This window comes from Etheostoma cragini, chromosome 12, assembly GCF_013103735.1.
Source record: "Etheostoma cragini isolate CJK2018 chromosome 12, CSU_Ecrag_1.0, whole genome shotgun sequence".
In the NCBI taxonomy this organism is placed as follows: domain Eukaryota; kingdom Metazoa; phylum Chordata; class Actinopteri; order Perciformes; family Percidae; genus Etheostoma; species Etheostoma cragini.
Window position 1 is genome coordinate 18,893,726 of NC_048418.1, and position 23,521 is coordinate 18,917,246.

A 23,521-nucleotide genomic window follows, 5' to 3' on the forward strand; every position below is an offset into this window, starting at 1 on the left:
TTGTTTATATATAAGTCAAAAAGTTCCTGTAGCAGCTGTTCTTGCTCAGATCATTTTTTTTAGGAGGAGTTGCAGTCCCGTGATCAGTTCACCAACTTTGTTGTTTTATGGTCTAGTATTGGCATGACTTGTACACATCGCCCGGCTAATCATAAAGCAATGGCATGCCTCAGCTCAATTCCTTAGTCCACAGGTCTTGCTCAAGAAGGGTCCTGAGATGTGGAGCGCAAGACTTTGTTCAGACCGGTATAATGGTTGGAAAACAAATAAAAATGAGAAAGTCTTTCCAGGAGTGGAGCGTGGAGTTGGCAAAAGTTGTTTCATTTGAAAAAATGTCTTTCAACATCAAGGACAGGGCAGAAAAATAGGTGGCGAAATGGGGAAAATATGTGCAATATATAATATTGTGACTGCAATGTTGAATACAATGCAACAGTGGTGTTTAAAAACTCAATCAATTACTAATTACCAAAAAAGGGTCCTGAGAAACACACACTGCAGCAACATATTATAAACCCTTGGACACTATGAAAGGTTTTACCTGGTGACGCTCACATGATCTCTCCCTGCCTCCCTCTAAGACCAGGACAAGAGACAAAAAAAGCAGAGAGGACACAACCTACTGCATGACTCACTCTGCTTCCTCTCTGCTACGCTTCTCTGTTTTAGCCCAGAATGTTTCAGATAAAACTAAACCAGTAACGTGCAGTAATTCATCTGTGCTTCTTATATACCTGTTTACCACGACATTCTAGGTCCCATGACATGGTGCTCTTTAGATGGTTTTATACAGACCTTACTGGTCCCCTAATACTGTATCTGAAGTCTGTTTAATATAGACTTTAGTGGTCCCCTAATACTGGATCTGAAGTCTCTTTTATATAGACCTTAGTAGTCCCCTAATACTGTATATGAAGTCTCTATTATATAGACCAGTTGTCCCCTAATACTGTGTCTGAAGTCTCTTTTATATAGACCTTTGTGGTCCCCTAATACTGGATCTGAAGTCTCTTTTATATAGACCTTACTGGTCCCCTAATACTGTATCTGAGGTATCTTTCCCAAAATTCAGCTTTGTGCAAGGGGGGGGGGGGAGGTGGAGTGTGAGGCCTTTGCTCATTTTGAAAAAGAAGAAGAAGTCAGTAACAATATCTTTCTGTAAAACAAATTTCCTAGTTACTCTGGTTAAAGACCTCATTATCAACAGTGTTCATTAGAATTGCTTTCTAGGGAAGAAGTTCTTATGAAACTGTTAAAGGTGAGAAAGGGATCTTTCTTAAAGATGTTATGTGAAGGTTTCTTGAAGTATTTCTCCACCAAAATTTGTTTTGTTTTTTAAATCTGTAGTGGCTTTCTGCCAGTCTTCTTCACTTGCTTTGTAGGTGCATTGCTGGTTGCCATTTTTGTCAGCAGAGCATGCATACATGTCATTGGGTGGGTGCATAATACAAACAAAATGGACACCCACTTCCAAAAACATTGCGTCACAGCACTACATGTGGTCAAACACTCCACATGGTGCCCTTAATTTAGGTGAACCAAACCAAACTGAACAAATAGTCGGGCATTTTGAGAACGGCACTGTAAAGGACAAATGCAACAAATGAACAATGTCATTGTGTTTGAGTGCAGCTAAGTTTGCCAGAGTATAACTAGGACATGAATATATGAGTACAGTATGTGGAAGTTTAATAGGATTGGCTTATCTTTATGAAGCAAAGAACATTAAGAAAACAACATCAGACAGCAGCAAAGGTCATTTTATATATCTTTTATTGTCTTTTAAAATCATTGCATCAGCCTAAAGAAAGAACCGTACAGATGTAAGAGTACCTGTCTGAGGACAAACACAACTCTGAAGCAAGCTGTACACAAGAGAGAAAGAAAGAAATGTCACATCTGAATTAAGACAGACCAACAGAGGGAGGATAACACAATAAAAGGGAAGAATAACCATTTCGTGCATAGGGGTTGGGCACACGTCAACCAATAGGCCTCTACTGGCTGAAACAACAGTGCTCCCTCTGAGTTCAATTGCACTTTGGTGTAGAGTAGCTTTATCTGACTGCCCCATTCAATTCCATTCATTGTTTTTGAAAGAAAGAACAGACCACATCAGTGATAACCACGCATTAAGAACCTTGTATCTGCTGTTTCTCAGGCAGTGACACATTAGGCAACTTGTTGAGCAACATGGTAAAGCAAAGCAGACAGCAAAGACGTTGCTTTGTTATAAGTGTAAAAATGTGGATATGTATGTTTTAAATTGTTGCTGCTCTGTATTGTTGCCCAGGCCATTGCCAGATGGATCACTGCCAATCTGGTCTCCAACGTTCAGAGTTGGGTCTTGAATATGAACTACTGTACACCAGTGAAAAGCACTACAACATTCACATCAGAATAATCAAACAAATGGCAAGCTTTCAAGTCAAACTGAAGCAGACCGAGCAGTGATGGTGTGAGAAGACTGAATACAGGCAGAACAAGGGGAAATGAAAAGAGTCGTTGTTATACATCATATTTGATATGGAAATCACATATGCTGAGACTATAGTGGGTACATTTTGGTCTTAGAAATTAGTTAACCATTTTCCTTTGAGTATTATTTCTTTTGTAGTGCAAAATCAATATCTGTATATGATAGCTTTTGATAGTAATTCCTGAATTGCCAACTGTTTATGTACTAAAACTGTTCTCAAGCAAGATCACCAAGTGGCGTGTTTTTACTGCTATTCACAACGAGTGTGGGGATCACCCCATATAAATTCTTTTCACTGAGTCCTTACCAGAGAAACACCCGGCAGGGTCATGCTGAAATCTACGGTCCTGTACATATTATAAACAGCAAAAAATGCAACAGCGTCTCAAGTTATGATTCAGTCTTGCATATACACGGCTCAGTGTAAGGTCAGCAGTAGCTGTAGTCAGCAGGTGAAGAATGACAAAGCCTGATGAGTAATATAAAACATGAATCTTGTTCAGTTATTATTTTGAAGTTGAGGGAGCACTGTTTTCATAAGTCAGAAAAAAAAGAGTAACGAACCGAAACAACAAACAATTTCAAGTTTAAAACGACAGAGGAAATAAAGAAATATAAATCAATCTATCACAGCCACTTTAAGGGACAGACAGATTGATTCTCAAACGCATTTTTACTATTTGGTTAATTACATATTGTAAACATTTGTATTTTCTTTTTCTTTTATCTGTACGGAGGAAAAAAATTCAAGCTAGCTTATTTTTTTCTTTATAGGCTCTGTAAGGTTATCATTAACAGATATGAACAAACCCCCAAAAAACACTTGGACAGACAAATCTATCAGCTTTTAAAAAAAAACAAATACAAAAAATATATACTCAGGCACCATAAATGAACACTTTCCATGTACAAAGATCTGCGTAAAGGAGTGATCTCCAGCCGTCGATCATGTACCTTTTTACTCTGTCAGGTTAACAGGTTTTACTCTGACTTTGAGCGACCACAGAGATCTCCCGAAGGACGATAAAGTGGTAAGATGGTCACTTTGTTCCTGCCTCAGCGTCCAATCGCCGGTGGAGCTCTGCGGCAGCCTCCTACTGGACGTGGAACCTTAACACTCTGTCTACCCACAAAAACCAGATTCTTCCAAATATCAAAAATGACAAAACTTGGGTTCCAAGAAACAAACAAAAAAATCCTCTCTAATATTTAATAAAATGCAAAGCAGCCAAGACTGCGTTTAACATATAGACTCAGCTCTGTACATATGTACACATGTACATGGGCTTGCTTCTTCCTCTGACTGTACCTGATAATCATGCTTAATAGATTACATGTATGTTGTTAACTGTAAAGTAGGTTGCTGATCACGATGAAGCTCAATGCAGCTGATAGTACAAATGCTTGCGTTTTAATAACTGCTCAATACGAAGCAGCCGCAGCATTCTGAAGATCACGTTCACATCAAAGCCTTGTTCTGATTTGTTTCAAGCACTATCCAAATCAGAGTTACATCATTCAAAAATATAGATATCTAAGTATATATTTCAAAATATTTATTCTCTAGTATGTCTCTCATTCTTCAAACCTTAATATATGTTTCTTTGTATTCAGTGAAAGATGTGCTTTGTGTGTGAGGCCATTTCAATTAGTATCATTTACAGTGTACCAAAGCCGATGAAAAAAATATTGTATTTCTTGAACGATAATTTGTCATATAGGAAAATGTTTTTCAAGAAGCTCCGACACAAATGCATATCTACTAGATGAGCAGGACAAAAGCTTTGCGTTTCAGAGCAACTTCTACCAAAAGTGGGCTAAAAGTCTTAACTCGAAGTCAATACGCAATAAAGTCTTCATCTTCTGCCCGTTTCCATGCCTGACCTGGTTTCATTGCTACTAAAGTTGCATTGCTTCTAACTATTGAACATCTGTGATTAACATGGCGTATATGGCAGATCAAAATGTTTACTGCAAAAATGTTCATCTTAACAAGTGACGCAGGAAGCTACTCAGCTCTACATTTCTACTTCCTTTAAGCAACTGAAACACTGATCATATTGCTTACATGGAAGAAGAACCAGCTGGTTCATGAACTTCTTTGAAACAAGACCAGCTGCAACCCATTAGCACGGTTTAGTAAATGGTTGGTTTACCAAAGTTTTAACTTAATGTACACCTAGCCGTATCTAGCCATGCCTTTAGGTTCACTTTCAATGAAATAATCAACAGCCAATGTGTCTTTCCGGAAAACAATGTTTTGGTTACTCTGGCCAAGACTTCACTGTGAACAGTTTTCTTAGGGACTCTTTCTTCAGTTAAATTTTCTTCAGAAAATTAAAAAGATTGATATTTCAAAATCTGCATGTTTAGATACATATAATAGTTATGTGTGGGATATGGGTGAACTGATCCTTTAGGAAAAACAATGTTATTGGTCTTGTTAAGTTGGACAATTTTCCTGTGTGGACACAAATTGCATTATGAGTCAGAAGCTCTCCTTAAAGTTGATTTGAAAAGTATTACAGTTTATACAGTCCATATAGTAAAACTAACTCTATAATGAAAACATTGCAATCAGCCAAAAAGCATCAGAATTACTGTACATGACAGCAGTTGACCGCAAAAATACTAAAAGCATATACTGTACACTGATATTAAAAAGAAAACTGTCAATCACTCCAGATATACTGTATGGAAAGCCCTAAAACTATCAACTAAAACACTATTGACAACTGAGCTTCACCACTGTCTGAGTTTATGGTTGTTGGGTGTTGACACACGAGTGTGTGGAACAGAAAAAAAGTGCAGTCACAAAAGTGTTGGTCCAACAAACTGGATAATGGATGTGTCAGCAGTGGCGGGTGACTCAACCAGATTGCCTGTTCGCAAAGGAACTGACTCTTAATATAAAACACTGAGAAATGCTGCATGCATTAACTTGAGAGCTTATCAAATGAGCTTCAAACAACTGGGCTGGGCCACGGATTTGTACGGTTCACATTTCTATCTTATCTGAGATTTCTCAAAAATATACCAGACAAATAAAAAAACAACACACCAAAGAAATCTAGCTTTGGTGCACAGTGAGAGAGAGCACCAAGCTACTGTACAGCCCCCACCATAGAAATAAGGAAAAAGCAACAACTATAGATGTAACAACAAAGAGGCACAACTAAAATCTAGAATGTGCTCAGATTTTCTCAAGCTGACACACTGACACACACACACACACACACTCACTCACTCGCACGCACACACTCACACACACACTCACACACACACACACCATGTTGTCTTTGATAAATGGCCAATGTGTGAACGACCGGGCACAGCAAATGGTATTGGTGGCACGATCTTGTGACAATGAGGAGAATACGAGCTCATCACAATGACTAAAGGCACTTCTAATCTTTCTCGCTCACATGTGTTTATAGCCCTCTAATCAGAAGAACCGCCGTTACCTACTGATTCATCCTGACTGAAATCAAAATGACGTCTTGATTCAAACTTTTCAGGCCGAGTTAGGTATCATTTGAAAATGCGACTAGTCTGTTGGAAAAATGTCGCTACCTGAAAATTGTGAATCAACATTTCATAAACAAAAATGATACTATGCGGTAAAAACAAATGTGTTTGATGGAAGCTTAGGTCTTAAGATAAAACATAGATAAGTGACTTTCATGACCAGAAGAGTAGGTGAATGTCTCACTTCAATTTCTATCCCTCTCTAACAAAAATTAAAACAAATCCAAAATGCTAATTGTGCATCCTTTAAAAACAGTGCATTTTTTTATTCTAAAGCTTTCTGTTGCCAACGTTTGTCTCTTCTATGCTTTTCTACAAAACTTTTTTCTCTTTTTGGCAATCTGAGTCTACTACATATTAGAAATGTTTGAGATCTTTTTAATGCAATTATTCTCTCAAGAAATCAACTATGTTAATCAAATTTAAAGCGGCATCCCGTGACACCTCTTTTAATTTTAGTCGACCAGACAGAACACACACCAAACTGTGCTTTGAAGGTGACATAGAAACACGATGGTATAATCTCTACTTCAAGCCAAATGGACGTGAGGGAAATGGGAGAAATCCACTGCCACAGCACAGAACAGAGGGAGGGTGTAAATCTAAAAACGTAGTATCCATATATGACTCTGTTGTGCATAGTACTACCACACATCATACTGTATTTGCAGTACAAAAAGTAGAATTATCAACCACTGGTGCGAAGTGAAACAAGAAAAACAACAATCCAAATGAAGGACTCCTTGCATACTGTACTAGATAATCTCTCAGACCACAGAGCCCATGCTGAATGGCAAAAGGCCTGGTTCTTTTTTTTCTTCTCTTTCTTGCTACATGAAAAGACATCCTTCATTTGGCTCACATTAGCTGGGTACTGTGCTTCCTTAAACATAATCTAAGAGCATAGCAAATATTCTGAAACCATAAAGAAACACAGTTATGAAACTGTGTAGTCACATACACTGACTGCATGTGTCTGAAATATACTGTACATGAGTTATATTACTGCTTTCTTTTGTTTGTACATCAAATGTTCTACAGCTCTGAGACAAGCTTGGGAATAAATGAACAGTGAAGTTTGAAAGGGAGAAAGAAAGTACCGCAAGTAAATCTGCATTAAAAAACAAACATCTGCAAAGACATTGTACCGCTAGAACAGTCTAATCTAACTAGAGACAAGGCAAATACAGTACCGAAGTTACAATAATCACATAGAGTGATGCTCTGCAAGTGTCTTTAGTAAATAGAAACAAGACACGTAAGAGGAGCACTAACAGTTATGCCCTAAGTCAATGGCTACAGATGCTACAGTATCAAATAGGATGAAAAAAGAAGGAAGAAGTTTGAAACAAATAGACGCTTGCTTCCCACAATTTCCATTTACAAGGAAACCTGAATCACGTGGAAATGCATTTATCAATGTACCTCTCCATCTAGTGTATTGTGATTAAAATTCTATATTCACAATATACCAAATAGGTACCATGCATTTTTATCCTGCAGTACAGTATTTACTGTATGTTGTACCCCGTCAGTTCAGAAGGAGGCCCACTGAGAGAGACAGCAACAAGCCAAAGCAGCTGGAAATAAAGATAATTTCATAAAAAATATACCTATATGTGTGTATTTTTTTTAAAGCTTTGTCTATGTCGACAGCCATTCATTCTCTCCTTCCTTCTTTCAACCTCGACGAGCCCCCTCTAGTGACACAGGCTTGTGGTCATTCAAAGCTATTACTATGGCACGTAAGCAAGCTTGAAATTGAATCAATTTTTTCAAAACCCACAAAAACATGAACCCCAGCTATTTATTTCCCTCCCACACTCCTCTCGGCTTCAGTGACTACACCCTGTGGTCCACGGTTTTTCAGCCGCCTTTAGGTGTGAAGCGAGCAGCCTGTTTCAGCCAAGCCAGTCCTTTCATTGGAGGACAGCTTAGGCTTTTGTCTACAGAGGGTTTGCAGGCAGTCTGGGGATGACAGATCGGGCCTTTGTCTATGGACAGTTATCACGTGTATAGGCAAAAAACAAAAGTGCCTCCTGTAAATCTTCCCATCATCCCTCCATCTGGTTTCATTCCTCTTCTCCATGATCTTGAAAAACACATTTTGTTTGCTTTATTTTCTTGTGAATTTCTCACAGTTTTTTTTCCACAACTGACACTGTACAGGCAGGGCTGGCTAATGCAACACTCTCCCCACTGCGTTAGCCAGGCTAACCGTACAGTGCTTTAATACCGGTAGTAGTGTGTTTACTTTGAGACCATGCTGGAAGCAAGGAGTGCTCTTTACTAGACTGGGTTTGGTGCGGGAGATTAGCACCAAAATGTAGGAATTTGAATCTACTTTGACTCTATTTCTCTTCGCCACTCAAACAAGAACAAGCATTGTTCAAAGGATTATTTTTTCTCAATGCATATGAGTGAAAATTCTGTTTCACCACCCTGGTTGGCGTGTACACTGATGGTGGATAATTCATCTTGAGTGCTGGTTCTGGTTCTGAGAACGGGCCAGGACTGGGTATGCCAGATTTACATTTAGCTGGTCATTGTGTTGGACCAACGAGACGTTTTTGTAGTGGAGCACCAAGTCCTTGAGGGATGAGTACAGATTGTAGGGCTCAGCGAATCCATAACCTGTGGCCGTCTTGTAGATGACACAGTGCTTGGTGTCGCCCTCCACACTGGAGAGAAAGACAGAGATCATTGTTACAGTTGCTCCACATCGACCTAGGTAAGATTTTGTCAATTTATACATTACTATAATGTAATAACCATTAATGAAATTTGGCTTTGCCTGCTATGCCGACTCAAAATGTCTGCCATAAAAAGGTCTATTAATAATTTAGCTTAAGAACTTAAGAGAACTTACAATGACCGGAGCTTAAGTCATGGACCACTCGTTTAATTTAAGTTGTCTTGATGCTCCTAATTTTACTTTCCCATTTTGACATTTCTGCTCACTTGCAAACTGATTATTATCCACTATAAATCACAACACTTCGTGTTGAGGTGTTAGTGCATCGGGGTGGTGAGAAACTATGCAATAGCTAGAAGATTACAGTGACAATGCATATTATAGTGTTTGGATTAGGGCTGGTAATCAATCAAAATATTTAATTGTGAGTAGTTGCTTTTTTCACTTTATGTTCATCTATTCAAAATGTACCTTAAAAGGTATATTTATCATTGGAAACCATTTCACATGACAAAACAATTACCGGGAAAATCTATTAAAATATCATATTTAAAATATTAAAATATATATATTTAAACTCCCCAGTCATAATGTCTAAGGACTCCAGGATCAATTATAACAAAATCTTTGTTAATTAGTCAAAAACAATTAGTGGCGTGTAACAAATTTGTGTTAAGGGGGACAGTTTGGAGTTAGTAAATATCATGCCAATAAATTAAGAATTTCTACATTTGGTCAGTTATTTAAGTAGATAAAGAAATAGATTATCATACTAAAAAGTAGAAAATGATAACAAAACGTACACTACAGAACAGGCATAGGAGCCCTTTTGTGATTGACTCTCACGGATGAGGAAGGTCCCGTCACATTTGCCTCTCAGCATTTCCTCAGCCTGGGTGCGCTTGATGTCACCCACATACCAGGTACACTCGTCATGGTGGGGTGAACCCTCATCCTCCTCCAGCGAGTAGGACCTGCAGCCACAGAAATAAAGCAGCAGATACTCAATCACAGGTCATATAATGACTAAAACGTTGAGCTCCAGCCACTCCCTAAATTACAGGTGGAGATAATGCGGCACCCAGTCATCACAACACAAGTTGCTGAGCTGTTACTTCAGCTCAAAAACTTACTCATCAGCATCATTCTTTATGCCCAACCATTCATTGATCTTCTTCTGCCTTGTCCCCTTCTGTGTCAGCCATCTGCAAAGCCAGAACAAAACAGATTTAAAGCTGACATCATGCGCGGATCTGAAGTTAATAAGTGAAAAATTCACATTTTTATGTGAACGTGTTGGAGTGCGTGAATGTCTATATTGGCAACCTTTGTACTTCAGACACAGAGTAAATCTTTAAGTCATTCTTACATTAGGTACTGGTCTCTGATTTTGCGAAGCTGCATGAGATCCGGCTTGAGGCTGTTCATCTTCTTGTCGATCTCTCTGTTATCAGAAACCTGCATTCTCAGGTCCGTCTCTAACTTGCGCTTGCTGTCGTGGATCTCCTTCACACGAGACTTCAAACGCTCCGAGTTGCTCTGGATCCTGATTTGAGAGATTGGCTGTGAATGTCTTGTGCAAATGCTAAATAAAAAAAATTGTGAAAAAATACTATCCGAAATTAGCACTTTGGTTCAGCTCACAGTGGTTTAGTAAAACAAGTTGTATTCATCCGTTGCATTACATCCGGATTATCAAGAATGACATGCACATTAAGATGAATTTACTTTTGAATCTCTTTTTCGTTGCCCTCGCGTTGGAATCGCTCCAAAGACTCCCTGCTGTAGCGTTCCTGAGTCTCACACTGCTCCTCGAAGATCTTGATGGTCTCATTGAAGGCCTCAATGGCTGTGCGTTTCATCTGCAGCTCCTGAGGGAAATAGTAACAGAGAAACAGACTGTGACTTTCCATTTGATGATGCATTGTATTAGTCATTTATTCCTTAGCTGCTGATATCACACATATCTGGTCTTCTACCTACTTATGTTGAAACTCTGGTTGAGACACTCTAGTGTTGCTAGTGGAATATTAAAGGTAACACAGAGGCGGATGCATGCATAAAACACATTTTAATACACTTGCTTTTTCCGTTGATTGCCACTTACTGACTGTCCTTCTATAACTTGCTATGTCCAATTACCTTCAATCTACTTTTCTGTCTCCTTCCTGTGCTTTAGAACTGCCCAATCTTTTGTTATGTATGTATAGTTATGTGTCTTGATGTGCTGTGTATATTTATGTTTTTTTTATGCTATTGTTTTTTCTGTTAAAGCACTTTGTAAGCGGTTATTTTAAGGTTCTATACAAATAAAGTCATTATTACATTATTAGTATGCCGTCTTACTTTAATGAGATACGTTTCTTTCACACTGCACTTATTTACATCTTTGTCTTTGTAAGTTCTACTGGAGTTCTGCACACATTCATAATGTAATCTATCTTTTTACTAATGGGTTTTGAATATATTCTCATAAAAAACGGTTGCATTGTTAAGTAACTCAAAAGAATTATATTCTCCTTTTCATTTTCATTTTCTATTATGGCTATAACCAGATTTCTGAAGTAGAATTGCTATTGTTTTGTTGTCTGGATTTACTGTGTTGGTTTTCAAGACATGTAAATGATTATATTTTGTGCAGTATATAAAAAATACAAACAGGAGACTAAGTAGGATTTTTCATATTGTTGTGTATGTGTATGTGTGTGTGTTGAACTTATACCTGTGAGGTGCGCGTGTATTCCTCGTACAGAGAGTCGTACTCGCGGCTCTTCTCCTGGTACTGCTCGTGATAGACCTTCAGCTGCTCTCCCACCTCTTCTATACTGTTCTCCTTCACTAACTGAGCCATGCAAAATGCAGATGAGAGCAAAAACAGCACTTTGATAATTGAAACAATGAAACACAATTCAAGCAGGCACTGCTTATTGTTACTCATAAAAAACTGAGATCAAGGATTTTTAAATCAAAAGGAGGCTTGCAGAGGGATTTGGCTCTCTGAATTTGTTGATACAAAGTCACCAACCTGTTGGTATTTAGAGACAGGGTACAGAAGCCTGGTGTCCAGTTTGGCGTTGTATTGGGCCAGGGACTCATGGCGGTAGTGATTGATGAGCTCCACTACAGACAGGAAGGTAAGAGGCTCAGAGAAGCCATACCTCCCGTCTCGGTGGTAAACTTTTATTAGCTTGTTGTTCCCCCCTTTCCTGCAGGGGGAGACAGGAGCCAAATGAGAAAAAAGAAAATATCAGGACATATGGCTGCACATGTTGATTGAAAGTTAACTTTCAGCAAAGGTTGATTTTTTCTTATTGAATGTGACAATTTTTTATAATTTATAGTATTTATTCAATTGTGATTCTAACTGGTGTGGGAGTCGTGTTTCAGTACCTGAGGGTGAGAGTGTACTCTCCCTCCAGTTTACTAGAGGCATCTCGGACCAGGAAGGTGCCATCTGGAGTGTCTCGCAGCTTTTCGTTCACCTCCTCCCTGCAAATACCATGACATGCAGTATATAATTCAACCCTGATCAGCTGCACCCTAACAGCTAAATATTAACATCATGTCCACTTTCCTAATCAGGTAAAATAAGGACCATTGATTTCTGGAAACTATTTTGTGTATGTTCAAACTTGGTATTACCGCTGATCAAAATCAACAGTAAGAGTAATCTATTTTGGTAATTTACCTGGAGATTTCTCCCCAGTACCACTCAGCATCATTCAGCAGGCTGCTTGTGTCTGTCATGGCGGATGGTGCCAGTTTTGACTTGACAGGCTTTGCTGGAAGGACTGGAAACAGACATGAAAAGCATGTTCAACTAATAGAATGGATCCCAACAACAGTCACTTAACACATCTGCTAAAAATTTACCCACACATATAGACTTGTCAGTAAGCAACCTTTTAAAAATATGAGAGAAATACCTTGCCGTGTATTAAAGCTCATATAATCAACATTTTACTGCACATAAATAAACATTTATTTGTGCTGCATTATAACATAAACATAGATCTAAGTAGCCCTACTAAAGAATATCATACCTGGAGGAGTGAGGTCCTGCTCTGTAGTTCTCTCTATCAGCAGCCTCTCCACCACAAGGGCAGGGAAATCCTCATCCACTGACAACCTGAAAATCAATCAATCAGTCAATCAATCAATCAATAGCAAGTTTAAAAATACATAGCTGAAACTTCCAGTCGGACAAATTTGATCAATTCGGACTCTAGATTTGCATATTTAGTTTAGTAGCCTAATAATTTACAAAACTGACAAATCCCGCTTTTCTTTCTACCTTACAGGGTTTTTCCTGTACAGTGGAAGATGTAAATCAACCAAAACTAACCAAGGGGTGGAGGGGCCTGTCCATATCAACAATGGTCCAAAGATCTTTCCCAGTGTGTATGTGTCCAGACCATGGCTGGCCTGCGCCTGGGTGACTTTGGCCAGATGTGTGAGGAGGTACTGCAGGGTGAGACGGTGATGGAGAGGGACGGAGGTGGAGTTCTCCAGGACCAGGCTTACCTCTCTGTCATAGCTTCCAGCAGCTGCACCATCTGGAAAAAATATTCAAATAGCCATGAAGATGATCCATACATAAAACTATTATCACAATTCTATCAGGTTTTTTCACACAAGGAGACTTTCAGGCGAGTCAAGACATTTAACAAATAATATGCTGCCAGATATTTGGACATACAGTTTAGCCTGCATTTGAGACATCCCGACTCCCACTTTTATCTCCATCAAGTCTTAGGTCTAGTATACAGTATATCTGAAATTAAATCATAGAGTCCTTTGTGCAGAATCAGCTGAAGAATTGCTGGCATGCCTCAGTGAGCTCATGCTCTACCGATGTTTGGCTCTATTCTATCAACGCTGACATGCAACTGACCTCAGTCAGCTGCATGTAAAACTCAGTTTGGGTCTTGTGCATTTCTTAAATTACAGTTAGGGAAGCAATGAACGGTGCCTTTCTAACAACACAAGCATATAGCTCATTTTTTGGGCTTATGCTATTCTATTACTCCTAAACCACACAAAACCCCATTTTTGTCTACCATGCATTAAATCTGAATCTTAATAAATCTTTTTCTACTAATAAGTCCAAAATTATTTTCTTGAAACAAGCAAAGAAATACCAAGAGCATGAGATTATTTTGCCTGTTTCAATACAGATCGACTTCTAGAATTAAGTGTTATTTTTTCAATACTAGATCTAAAGCAGTCTAAAACCAATATAGATGTAAGACAATATAACTTTAGTTGTTCTTATAAAGAATATACTGGTGGCTTTGCATGTTTAAGGCCATTAACTGCAAATTGCTTAGCGTTCCTGTAGAGTATTTTCCAAAGCATACCATGGGTTTTTAGACTGATAAATGCTTATTTTCCAGGCGCCACTGGTTTCAGTTCATGGTAGAAATGTATGAACATAAACTTGCACTTGGTTTGAGTTTTTTTTGCAAAAGTAATACTAATGTTATGGTCATATGGTAATGTAGTTGGAGTCCTAAAAGCAGTTCATCACTGGTGTGTGTGATTCTCCAACAATACAGATTATTAGTTCAATACTTTATGGCAGCTGACTATTCAAAACAGCTCCATCTCTTAACTGCAATACTTTACAACAATAACAACAATTTGTCAAGTAATTCTGACAATTAATTATTCAACAAAAAAAACAAAGAAAGAGATGGTAGAAGAACAAAATGGAAAAATGTTCCCTCTGATGAACTGCCTATCTATATCAAGCAAGTGTAAGGTCATCTGAACCACCATAACCTGTAATCCCCTTGGAAAATAGCAAATCTTATGTAAAAAAACAATGGTGTGCTTTGGAAAAGCACACAGCAGTAATGTACAGAGCCTGTGATTTGTATCAGCTAAAACCTTGGCTAATGTTCCATTAACAAACCCTTATCATACAGAGATACATACGTAGACGATAACATACTTTCTTATTAGAAAGCTGGGTGTTTAGTCAATAAAAGTGTCAACTTAAAGCATTTCCTCATGAGATGAGACCCACCTGCTGACTGCTGTAGGACTTGCTGTTGCAATGTGACAGCGGTTTGAAGGTGGGCGTAGATACATGCAGGGATGATGGGGGACGGGAGGTCTCTCAGGTAGTTTAGGACACACTCCGATAGGTACCCCACATCTTTCTGACACATCTCACTCTCTGGAGCCCAAAGAAATACAAAGCTATTTAGTTTTTTAAGTTATTTTTATGACAAAAATTCCACCAAGCTAGGGGTGACCCCAAATTGTTGGAAGGAGCCGCCAATCTCACAGTCAAATCATCACAGTGACGGGAAAAAGTGGTTATAAAACAATTGTTTTACATAGAATTGCTTGGTTTCTCCCACAAAATCATAATAAAAAGCCTGTTTTTGAAATTAATTCACTAACTATAGGCCCTAAATATTTTTTTTAATTTATGAACAATTCTGTTTAAATCAGCAGGAGGAGGCACATTGAAACAGCTGTTTGGGGCTTGTAGCTTTCTCTCTCTCTTGCTCTCTCTCTTAGTAGAAAATGAGAATATATATATATATATATATATATATATATATATAGGCCTATATATATATATCAATGAGATAAAAAATCGACTATAGGCAACACTTGGCCAATCAGATCTGACTATGTTAAAAGGAGAATACCGGCCAATTTTTATGTTATTCTTGATCACTATAACTATGCCAGTATTTTTGATTGAGAAAACCCCGACCTGAGTTGGTGCAGGCACCACTGAGTAGCTGCAGCTACGTGTACAAGCTTCCACTGAGCTAAAAAAGCAGTTAACGGGTGTTAGAGTGCCTTTGTGCCTCTTTGCAGACACACAATGTTATAAATAATGTAATTTAATGTAATTACATCCTATCTTGTTCTCGCCTGTAGGTAGCTTGCTTCCCTGGTTAGCTGCTAGAGCTAGCTATTACCTAGTGAAGACACTAGTGAAGACACTTATCAATAGCAGCTAACAGCTATCTTTAGCAGTTAACCAGGTAAGCAAGCTACCCACCGGCAAGACAGTGTTCATGTTGTAAAGACACATTCATTGCATTGTGTGTCTGTTAAGAGGCAATAAGGCACTCTTAAACTTGCCTTGTTAACTGCCGTTTTAGCTCAGTGGAAGCTTGTACCCGTAGCTGCAGCTACCCAGTATTGCCTGCGCCGATTCAGGTCGTATTTTTTTTTTTTTATCGAAAGTACTTGCCTATTTACCGCAATCAAGGTTAACATAAAAATGGTCCCGAATTCTCCTTTATTTCTTAGACAGAAACACCTCTAACCAAACTAGAGAAACAACAAACACAAAATATTCCAGGAAGGGTGAACAGAGAACAAAAGAACAACTGTGCCAGAGTACCGAGGAAGGTGAGCACAAGGGAACCTGGGACAGAGGAAGTGGGGAACAGAAAGGTTGCAGACAGCTAAGTCCAGGGTCCATGACTGCAAGCCGCCATGAACGTAGATCTCCTCAAACGGCCGAAGGTGGTTTACAGGCGGCTGGCTGTGAAGGCGAAAGCCTTCTGGCAGCAAAAGAGGATGACAAGAGATCTCAGGTGCCCGACGGCAAATGCAAAACTCCTCTGATGGCTTAACAGGACGACAAGGATTCTCAGGAGTTTGAACAGATTGATGAAGACCCTCTGGAGGCGAAGGCAGCCGGGTACAAAGGCAGAATCCCTTTGGCGACCGGCAGTAAAGGCTATACCCATCAGGCGGCCGAGCACAAAGACAGTATTCCTTTGGAGACCGACAGCGAAGCCTGAATCCCTCTAGCGGCTGGAGGCTTAAACGATACCCCTTTGGCGGCAGTCGGCAAAGGTGATACCCCTCTGGAGGTAGAAGGCAAGAGCGGAATCCCTCTGCAGTCTGTCAGAGCCTCTCTGGAAGCTTTATTCCTCTGTAGACCAAGCAGGCCGGCAAAGACAGAACCTCACTGAGAGCTGGACTGGCAACGGGTCAGCGAGGCTGAAGACAGGCAAAGGGTCCGCTGGGCTGAAGACAGGAAACAGGTCAGCTGGGCTGGAGCCAGGCGAAGGGTGAGCTAGGCTGATGACAGGACACGGGTCAGCTGGGCTGGAGACAGAAGACGGGCCTGCTGGGCTGGAGACGGATCAGCTGGGCTGGAGACAGGAGATGGGCCAGCTGGATTGAAGACAGACGGACCAGGGTTTGCAAATAACCCAACAAGATCAGGAATTGGCATTTCCACCAACAAGGCAACAGGAACAGTATCCGCCAACAAGGCATAAGTTTTGGTCGGATCAACAAAAAACACAAGGAGCTGGAGTCGGCTGGGCCGCCAACAATACACAGGGAACAAGAGTCTCAGGGAAACCTGACCAAGGCAAAGTCACCGTTAGACTAGTCAGAGTAGACTCTGGGAGGTCGGTTGATGCAGACTCTGGACGAATGGAGGTCAGCTGAGACTTTGGACGGCTGGACGTCAGCTGAGATTCTGGATGGCCGCACATCAGCTGAGGTTCTGGAAGTCTGCTGCACAACCCCAAGGGCTCCGGCCCTCTGCACAGCACCGAGGGATCCGACCCACTGCACAGCACCAGCTTGGGGCCGCTGGACAACACGAGCTCCGGTCCGCTGAACAACACTGGCTCTGGGCAGAAGAGAGGTTTAAGCTGGAAATGGCGTTGAGACCCATATCGACCACATCCTCTCTTGTAGCCTTGTGGTTCCAAGAAACTGTAGCCAGATGGGTCGCTGAGGTTCTAGAAGTCTATACATTGCGGATTCAGGGCTGCTGCACACCACAGGTTTGTGAATGCTGGAAATTGAGGACTCAGGACTTTAGAGAGAGGTTGGCACTGGAGATGGCATCAGGAGCAATGTTGACCCTTACTCCATCTATGTCTTCCACGAGTTCCAGGGAATATAGCAAGGAGGGTCCCTACAAAAGACTGCTTATTGTTGGGGTTGCCCGCAGAACAGGTAGCAGCAGAGTTGACAGACAGGAGTTCAGGGGAGCTGTTAGTAGCTGTGCTGGACCTTTCCCCTCTAGCAAGAAGGCTGGCTGCATTGGCTTCCTCAAACCTCTTAACACACATAGCAGCATACTGAAACAAAGTCACAAAGGTCTCTGGCCCTCCTTCAGGCTGAAGTACGACATGAATATAAGATGGGGAAACAGGAGCAGGCTGGTTTATGATAAACAAACCTGTAGCCCAAATGCTAGTACGCCGAGAAACAGGCTTATATGAATCAAACTTATTAGCAGTTGGAAGAGTAAGAGTGGAGAGTAAGCCCATAGCCCAATGAGGAATAGAGTCCTTTAACCAAGGTTTCTCCAACACCTTCTCACAAGCCTTTGATATTCACTGGCCATATTGTACTTTCATGGTACAATGGCGGACTCAAATGCACAACTCAGACAGGGAATCACTGGTAAGTAGATTCGTTGTTACAAGAACAATGTAGGCAAAGGTACAAAAGGAGCGGCCAATAATCGTTGTCAGGAAACAGGCAAAGAACCAATAACATCGATGCAGACAAAGGTATAAAAGGAGCAGGCAATAATCATCAACAGGAAACAGGCAAAAGTCCAATAACACCGGGACAAAATCCACTAGGGAAATTGCTGTAGAGAGTAGAGAGTAGAGAGTAGAGAGTAGAGAGTAGAGAATAAAGTACAACTACATTCGGCAACGGTGAGTGGGAATGGTGAGTATTTAAGCACTGGGAACTAGGAAAGCTGAAAACAAACAGGTGAATCAAATTAGAGGCGGGGACAGATAATCATGAAAGGCGAGAAACAAACAAATGCAGGAAGAGAACTGAATTGAATCAAGACAAAAAAGGATTTCAAAATAAAACAGGAAGTCCTTGAAAACAAACAGAAAACATGAAACCAACTAAAACGGAAACTTGACTAAACCATGACAAAACTCAATCAACCAGAAAGAAACCTGAATCTGAATGCTCCATTCTGTTGTGGGTTGAAATCTCTTCCAAATTTATATGAGGCAGGTGAGATGTACGCCACATGACCAACAGTAGATGGCCACTTTCATTCATTTAAAATATGTTTAGTAACCTTATGATACACAAACAGAATTGCTGAAAAACAGTGTGCATGCTTAGAAAACATTCCATAAATATTCATGAAACTTTCTGTAAGTCATTTTAGTATCTAATGTATAGCTCAACCAAAACTGGATTTTGTGGACTAGTAATTTTAAAAGTATTAGGTTTATATTTCTGTCTCAGACTTACTCACCAGAGCTCAGGCTGTACACTGGGCTGTCTGAACCTGAAGAAACAGTTGGCCTGTACAGTATCTTGCAGTCCAAACCTGAGAAAGACAGAAAAAAACAGTTGAATACATTTTCGTATTCTCTCAACTGAGGTTACAAAAAATGTAGTCGAGTACATGAAACCGAACACAGCTAAGTGGAGCAAAGTAGAAAAGAGAAGGGGAATTAAAGGTAGTTATAGTACTTAGTAGTCCAAATATCCATAAAATGAAATGCACATGCATATCCTCACTGCAGCCAGAAGCTTACTCTAATGTAGGGGATAACTCTACGCCTGGCTGACTTGGACTTCATTATCTACTGCAATGTAAAAGACATGAAAGCCCTTGGTAAGAGAGACTTAATAGAGAGACTCATTGTATTACTGGCTGGACAATGTCATTTTATAAGCATCAACTTGTACGTGACAAAGCACATGGACAGATAATTGTTTTGGAAATACTCCACACAAACTTTCAGCTGTGTGTTGTTTTCATTCTAGTCTCACATCCAACAACAGAGAGAAGGTGATCAATCATTTGGGTGGGAGGTGGTCCTTGAAATGCTTTTACACAAGCAATATTTACAAGAACAGAGTCAATCAATGTTTGTTCTTTTCTAGGTGTGTGTGTGTGTGTGTGTGTGTGTGTGTGTGTGTGTGTGTGTGTGTGTGTGTGTGTGTGTGAGTGAGTGAGACAGATAAAAAAAGGAATGACAGTAAAAAAAATACTCAAAACTGTGAATGGAGTCCCACAGAGCGCTATTTGTTAATACCAAAGTGTGAATCAATCCCACTCCGCAGGAGTCTCAGTGAGGCCAATCAGAACTGTTCTGACTTAAACCACATTAAACTTCAGTGTAGGAAATCTATATTAGGTCACTAACCAACTGAGAGTTACTGTGCGTGTGCATGAATGTGTGTGCACTTCTAACTATCTGTGTGACTGCCTGACTGGATCCACATGTATATGTCTACACTTGTGCAAAGGCTGGCATAAGAGCAAGAGGCAGATGGTGGGAGGGAGACAGTTGCACGGAGACGAAAAGACAGAGAGGCGAGACAGACGAAAAAGTTGGCTGATTGACATGGACATACCTCTCTTCTCTATGGCTTGGATCAGGCTGACAAGGGCTGGAGGAGCCGTCTCTGGCGGTGTGAACTGCTCGCTCAGGTCCGCCACAGAAACAGCTGAAACAACAACACAAATCACTGTTACACTTCTGGCACAAAGCCTCTGAAAGACCATGGGGGTGCTGCAGCCCAGTCAAGGGCACAGTTAACTAGGAGCAGTTGGATATAGAGCTTGTATAATGTTGTGAGCATGTATAAAATCTGTAAGAAATACAATAAAATATGATGAGGTGGATTTTAGTATCCATTTCGCATGAAGCACACCTGTTTTTCAAAAAAGCACAGCAGCAGTTAGTCCTCTGTATTGCATTTGTATAAAAAAAAAAAAAAAACTAAAACACAGAGAACACTTGAAGCTTGTGATGATTCTTAATGTGGTAGTTTGTAGTCAGGCAGTCTAGCTGATACGATATATATGATCAGAAAAACAGAACAATTTAGTAAACGTACAAAAGAATGAAAAGAGGCTTTATTCAGAGGAGCGTAAATAAAAACAGCCAAAAAAAGAGAAAAAACAGACTGCTGATGGCGAGCGAAAAACTTTATCTACTTTACAACTCCCCATAGATCAAATCAAACATCTTTTCACTCCAAGAGTAAGAGAAAAGGAGAAAGCGAGAGGGAAAAAAGAGAGATCCCATTTCCCTCCCTCTCTTTTTTTCCCTTTTCTTCTCTCCCCTCTCGCTTTCTCTCCTCCCCTCCGCTCCGTCCTGCTCGGTGTTTCGCCTTAGCTCTTTGCGTGAGTGGAGCACAATAAAGGATTTAATCAAAACTCCTGAACAAGCAAAAGCCCTGTGGCAGTGTGCCAGGCCCGATCCGGCCTGGCCCGGACAGGCAGGCAGTGCCTCCTATTCGGCCCCAAAGCAGGGCTGTGCGCTGGGGGATGAGGGGAGGAGGTATGGGTGAGGAGTGGGGGTAACGCTGGGAGCAGGGAGGGCCTGGCCTGGCCGGGGCTTGGCAGTAGACTCCTGTTCCTGGCACGGCTCGGCTAAACCACTGCTGATTATTAATTTGGGGAGTCCAGACAAGAAACACAGCGTCAGCACATTCCGTTCCCCTCTCTCTCTCTCTGGTTCTTGTTCTCAGTTTCTCTGGACGTCTCGCTCCCTTTCTCTCCCTCTCTGTCCTTTGCTCTCTTGCATTTTTGCTCTTGCTGGACATTCTCTCTTGCCCCTTCTCTTTTTTTCCTCCTTTTTGGTCTCTTTCACCTAAGTTTTAATTTGATCTCTCTTTTTCTTTTTTTTCTTTTGTTTCTCTGTGTGTGTCTCTCTCTCTCTCTCTCTCTCTCTCTCTCTCTCTGTCTCCATGCCTTCTGGTTAAACATGGAAACTTTGCCGGGCGGTGTCTTTAGCTCTCTAGCGAGCACACAGACAAACCTCGGCCTCTTCTTTATCACTGTTGGCCATTTTGGCTGGTAGCGCCCTTCCCCCCTCTTCTCTCATCACAGAGGGTCTCTCTTCATGTGCAGTACAGTTTTTTTAACATATATCTAAAAAAATAAAATAAATTACAAACCCAAACTAAACACCAAACAATGGCCTGTCATTGCCTTCCAATAACAACTCATGAGCAATTTCTTATCTGGCTCCCCCATTGACAAGGCAACATAATGTAGTGTATTCCAAAACCCCTTTATGACTGTTGCAAAAAGATTTGTAGCTATAAAAAGTACTTAGAGACAGACTGTTTCTGACCAAAAACAACATGGAGTTAAATCAACGCAAGTGAGCGTGTTTGTTGGGGCATATTAAGATTAAATACAATCCAGGAAGTCCAGTAAGAGTAAGGGATCCAAAAGTTAAAAAGGCTAGTACTGTTCCAACTTTTTTGTTGGGCAGCCTTGTATATTTTTTGCTGTAGCCCTCGGTGTCTGCAACCCCGTTTTGCCAAGGCAGATGTCTCATTGAAATTAATGAGGTGGCTGTGTTTTTTTACACAGTGCTAATGTTAGTCTGAACGCAGCCTAAGAGGTTTTGCGGCTCTATAACAATGTCACGCAACCTCTTCCTTCTCACCTGACAGACAAGACTCAGAATTTACATTAGAAGTCTCCATCAGGTAAACATTAGTAAGGGATAATAGAGCGAGCCGAGGGCGGTGACAAATAATGTAATCAGTGTATGCCCAAACACCATGTAACACCAGTAACATCTACTACCGTAGCAAGCATACTTTAGACCAATTCATTCTTTATATTGCTTAGTTCCATGCCTTCATTTAATTAAAACCTCATTAATATAATAATAATAATTGAACACTGTCTAAATAAGACTGGATTGTCATAATTACAGATGCAGCAAAATGCAATTGCTATGAATTATTTAGTACAAGAGAGCAAAAGCCTGTCTTCATGGAGCTCTTATGCACTTGGGTTTAGGCAGAATGCAAGCATTAAAAGGTGGAAATCAAATAAAACAGGAAATAAGTACAAATATAGGCAATAAAACCGCAAAATGGATGATATGTTTTGTAGGGGAATAGGAAGAAAACTTTAACTGGCACATTTTCTCCAAGAGGAAGGATTTTCTCATTTCTATATGCAAACAAACATAAACATTTTATTTCTCTGTATATTTCTCTTAACTCAAACAGACAAAAATTAAACTCTGACGTTCATGCAACGCAGTCTTTCTTTTTTTTACTGCCGAAAACAGCTGAAGACCTGCAGTCTTCTCAGGGTTTTGGAAATGTATAGAAAAGGAGAGAGAAAAAGAGAGAGATACAGTAACAGCAACTTATTAGTCAATTAGAACCACTTCCTTGGCAGACTGCACACACTGAGAGACAAGCTTATGACTTGACATGCCCTGAGACGTAGCCAATGGGAGAAACAGATAGAGAGAAAGAGGGAGAGAGAGATAAAGAGAAAAAAGCATGACAGAGTGTGTTATGGCAGTCTTGGACTCAAACAAGTCAATCCTGCATTTAAGGGCGTAAAAGTCTAGTTTATGTATGCATTCATTGTAAAAGATTCCTACAGACTAGATCGTTTGACTGTGCTTGCAGGTTTTCATCAAATACGACAAAACAAAGCATTCAACAACATCTGTGTTGACGAAAAAACCTATAAAGTCATGTGTGATGTGCGCCATCGAAACATGAAGCTGGAACCGTGATGGTCGGATGAATGTTGCAGATCCTGTCTTTGTGTTTTGACACCGAGAGGCTCGCTTAACCTAAGGCAAGCAGTAGACAGGCAAAAGTAGACTGGCTAAAGCAACGCTGTGTAAAGTAAAATATTTGCTCTGTATCTTCTGCATCAGTATGCTTATGCAATACGTAGCTGGCTCTGCTGCATTCTCCCTCTCAGAGGTTTGTCAGTAACTGAAGCTTCTCCAAATGCAGAGATACAGCACAAATTCATTAACAGGTTTTCACTGCTCGAATTAAAGCTGGAATTTCCTAACTTTAAGTCCAACACT

At 40.3% G+C, this 23,521-nt stretch overlaps 1 protein-coding gene across 5 annotated transcripts in view; it reads right to left on the reverse strand.

Annotated features, from left to right (window-relative positions):
• Positions 1–1,755: 1,755 nt before the first annotated feature.
• The window catches only part of pik3r2 (phosphoinositide-3-kinase, regulatory subunit 2 (beta)), a 39,096-nt gene continuing 17,330 nt past the window's right edge, over positions 1,756–23,521 (reverse strand). For 3 of the 5 annotated variants that reach the window (XM_034886811.1, XM_034886814.1, XM_034886813.1), the window contains 14 exons: positions 20,064–20,156; positions 18,952–19,026; positions 14,734–14,886; positions 13,048–13,258; positions 12,746–12,831; positions 12,391–12,493; positions 12,093–12,191; positions 11,728–11,908; positions 11,425–11,544; positions 10,431–10,573; positions 10,072–10,248; positions 9,836–9,907; positions 9,506–9,676; positions 1,756–8,688 (listed from right to left, as the gene is read on the reverse strand). In XM_034886811.1, coding sequence (XP_034742702.1) covers positions 8,481–8,688; positions 9,506–9,676; positions 9,836–9,907; positions 10,072–10,248; positions 10,431–10,573; positions 11,425–11,544; positions 11,728–11,908; positions 12,093–12,191; positions 12,391–12,493; positions 12,746–12,831; positions 13,048–13,258; positions 14,734–14,886; positions 18,952–19,026; positions 20,064–20,156 — 1,892 coding nt within the window. In that variant the 3' untranslated portion in view covers positions 1,756–8,480. Of the gene's footprint in view, positions 8,689–9,505; positions 9,677–9,835; positions 9,908–10,071; positions 10,249–10,430; positions 10,574–11,424; positions 11,545–11,727; positions 11,909–12,092; positions 12,192–12,390; positions 12,494–12,745; positions 12,832–13,047; positions 13,259–14,733; positions 14,887–18,951; positions 19,027–20,063; positions 20,157–20,363; positions 20,384–23,521 lie in introns of those variants that run through there. The other 2 variants (XR_004658650.1, XM_034886815.1) reach the window with 2 other exon arrangements.